General features: G+C 47.0%; 2 protein-coding genes across 2 annotated transcripts; both read left to right on the top strand.

The window, feature by feature from the left end:
• The first annotated feature begins 23 nt into the window (after positions 1-23).
• On the top strand, positions 24-1,265 carry FOIG_16834 (endo-1,3(4)-beta-glucanase). Its single transcript, XM_031218313.1, has one exon. The coding sequence runs from the start codon at positions 282-284 to the stop codon at positions 906-908; it is 627 nt and encodes a 208-aa protein (XP_031051974.1). The 5' UTR covers positions 24-281; the 3' UTR covers positions 909-1,265.
• A 679-nt stretch (positions 1,266-1,944) lies between these two features.
• Positions 1,945-2,626, top strand: FOIG_16833 (uncharacterized protein). The gene has a single exon (XM_031218312.1). The coding sequence runs from the start codon at positions 2,502-2,504 to the stop codon at positions 2,622-2,624; it is 123 nt and encodes a 40-aa protein (XP_031051973.1). The 5' UTR covers positions 1,945-2,501; the 3' UTR covers positions 2,625-2,626.
• Positions 2,627-2,751: the final 125 nt, after the last annotated feature.

Below are 2,751 nucleotides of genomic sequence, written 5' to 3'. Positions count from 1 at the left end.
GTATCAATGCCAGTGCCCAATATACCCTTAGCAATAGGATAGACTCCTCCAACTTCTTCAATTCTTTTGACTTCTTCGACGAGGATGATCCTACGCACGGGTTCGTTGAATATGTCGACTCGACCACTGCGAAGTCCCAAGGCCTCGCTAGGGTTTCCGGCAATGGTATCTATCTGGGCGTCGACTACAAAACTGAAAACCCCCCGAACGGTCGCAAATCTGTCCGCATACACTCTCAAAAGTCCTTTACACACGGTCTTTTCATTGCTGACATTACCCATATGCCTGGAAGCATCCCCGGTGTATGGCCTGCCTTCTGGATGTTCGGACCCGACTGGCCTTTCTCGGGTGAGATCGATATCATAGAGGGTGTAAATACCCAGACACACAATGGCATGTATCTACATACTGGGCCCGGCTGCATTGTCAATAACGAAGGTAGCGATCAGAGTACTTTGCAGATCGGTGACGACTGTAATGCACCGGGAGGCTGTGGCCAGATCACGTCGAGGAGCCAGAACTATGGCAATGGGTTCAATAGCGTAAAGGGCGGTGTCTATGCGACTGAGTGGACATCAGAATATATCGCCGTTTGGTTTTTTCAGCGCGGTTCTGTCCCCAGTGACATTCGGACAGGCCATCCGGATCCTACATCTTGGGGTCCAGCTGCGGCTAGGTTCAATGGCGGTGACGGCTGCCACCTTGATGATCATTTCAAAGAGCACCGTATAGTCTTTGACACTACCTTTTGCGGCGATTGGGCAGGCTCTCCTGGTATTTGGGATTCAAATCCCGAGACAGCGGCTCTAGGTGACTGCAAAACGTACATTGCTTCTAACCCTTCCCACCTACGGGAGGCCTACTGGCTCATCAAAAGCATTGAAATATATCAGAAGCCCCGGGGTTAAACTCCACGAAGCTTGTTCCATTTCCCAAATTTCTCCACTTCCCTTTTCCCATGACATCTCCCTCAATGCTGCACGGTTATCCACATTCTGAGGTCTTTACACATCGTTCATGTTTTGTGAAAATATCAGCCGGATATCGTCTTGTATGACGATCCAGGAGCTGCACTTTCCACCCTGGGTATTTCATCTACTTCATGCTTGCTGGTTTAATCGGCTAGAACACCCGATATTACGTATACTCAATGCTTTCCTCTAGGCTAACGTATTGGAGAGATATTTATTGGGTTGTTGTATTTTAATGTTCTTTTACATATTTCTTCAAAGTGTCTCATCATAGCTTAACTACTTCATGCAGCCTGTATGCAGTGACCACGAATTCGTTATTAGATCAAACTCGAGATATTCCACCCTCCCACAGTACCTCGTCACACCTATCCAAAGATGACAACTATAGAAAAGGGGGGCATCACATTAGAATCGTGACAGTCTCAACCGGCCCCACCAACATGGATTACCGTGTATCATTTGACATCAGAAAAGGACTCTGGTCATTCCACACAATAAGAGTTAGCGCGCTGTACAACTGCCATATACGTCAATCATATATGCTGCTACTATTGTGGCAGTGTCGTAAGTCTGGCGGCTATCGATGGCATTTGGCAGCCTCTGACCTTCGTTGTCTACTCAAGTACAGTCAGAATGTCTATGCCAGTCATCAATAATTCACTTGCATACCCTGAACGAATGATCCACGAGGCCTGCTAATAAATCTTCACATGTATACATTTGGCCGGACGCGACAATATGCCGCGCTGGCGCTGCTAGTACTGTCACAGACAACGCTCACAGGGCGATAAAAATTGAGGTACCCATCGGGCTATTGTTGTCGTTGCTTGACGAACTCCGGATCTGCCAGATTTGGACGGTATACAATGTTCAAGCACGAAAATAGCAATTGTACCGTAATATCCCGGCGGTTTTGATATAAAGTCCGTCGCCCTCTTGAGAGTTATCTTTCAAAGCCCTCGGTTACTATCATTTGCTAAGTTGGAGTAATGAAGAATCCGTGGCGCCATTCTCGAATGTCAAGTGCTGTAGCTGTTATAGCGTCATGCATTAGCGTCAGCTGCATGATTGTTGCAATTTTCAATGAGGAAATAAAGACACGCGGTATCGAGACAATTAAATTCGAATTCCCCAAACTAGTCTCTCGCTTTGACCTGGATGATGTTAGAGATCGTGTCCCTGACGTTGCCTCCAAGATCGAGGGAGGAGCAAGTCGGATAGTCGAAGAAGTATCTTCCAAGGCTACGGCCATCTCAAACGCTTTGAAAAATATACCAACCGAAGTGTCTCTTGGCATGGACGAGGTATGCTGGGGTGCCTCCCCAAACCAATGCACGCCAATCTGGAAGGGTATGGACAACTGGTTCCCGGGTCCATTGGAACAGTTTATCAAGATCAAGCAATATCCATGGGCTCTTGACATCATAAAGCTCAATATACTCAGGACAGGCACCACAATAGCAACAGCACTCTTCTTTCTAGCCCTGTTTGAGTGGCTAGTCTCAACCCTATGGTGGAAAAGTACGTATGACAGTGCTACTACAGAAGAAGAGAAGGATATATCAAGGGAGGGGGAGGAAATACCAAGGGAGGGAGAGGAGAAGGAATTGCCAAGAGAGGGAGAGGAGAAGGAAATGTCAAGAGAGGTGAAAAAAGTTACATCTCGATACGTAACGATCATGGTGGTCTTAATGTCGTGTTTGATCATGCTTCTCCTCCTGTTGAATCTCACGGTGGTGATTGGCATAGATAGGGTACTAGTAAACGTTTCCAGTGC

Source organism: Fusarium odoratissimum, assembly GCF_000260195.1.
Source record: "Fusarium odoratissimum NRRL 54006 unplaced genomic scaffold supercont1.220, whole genome shotgun sequence".
In the NCBI taxonomy this organism is placed as follows: Eukaryota; Fungi; Ascomycota; class Sordariomycetes; order Hypocreales; family Nectriaceae; genus Fusarium; species Fusarium odoratissimum.
This window is presented reverse-complemented; position numbering and strand designations above follow the sequence as displayed.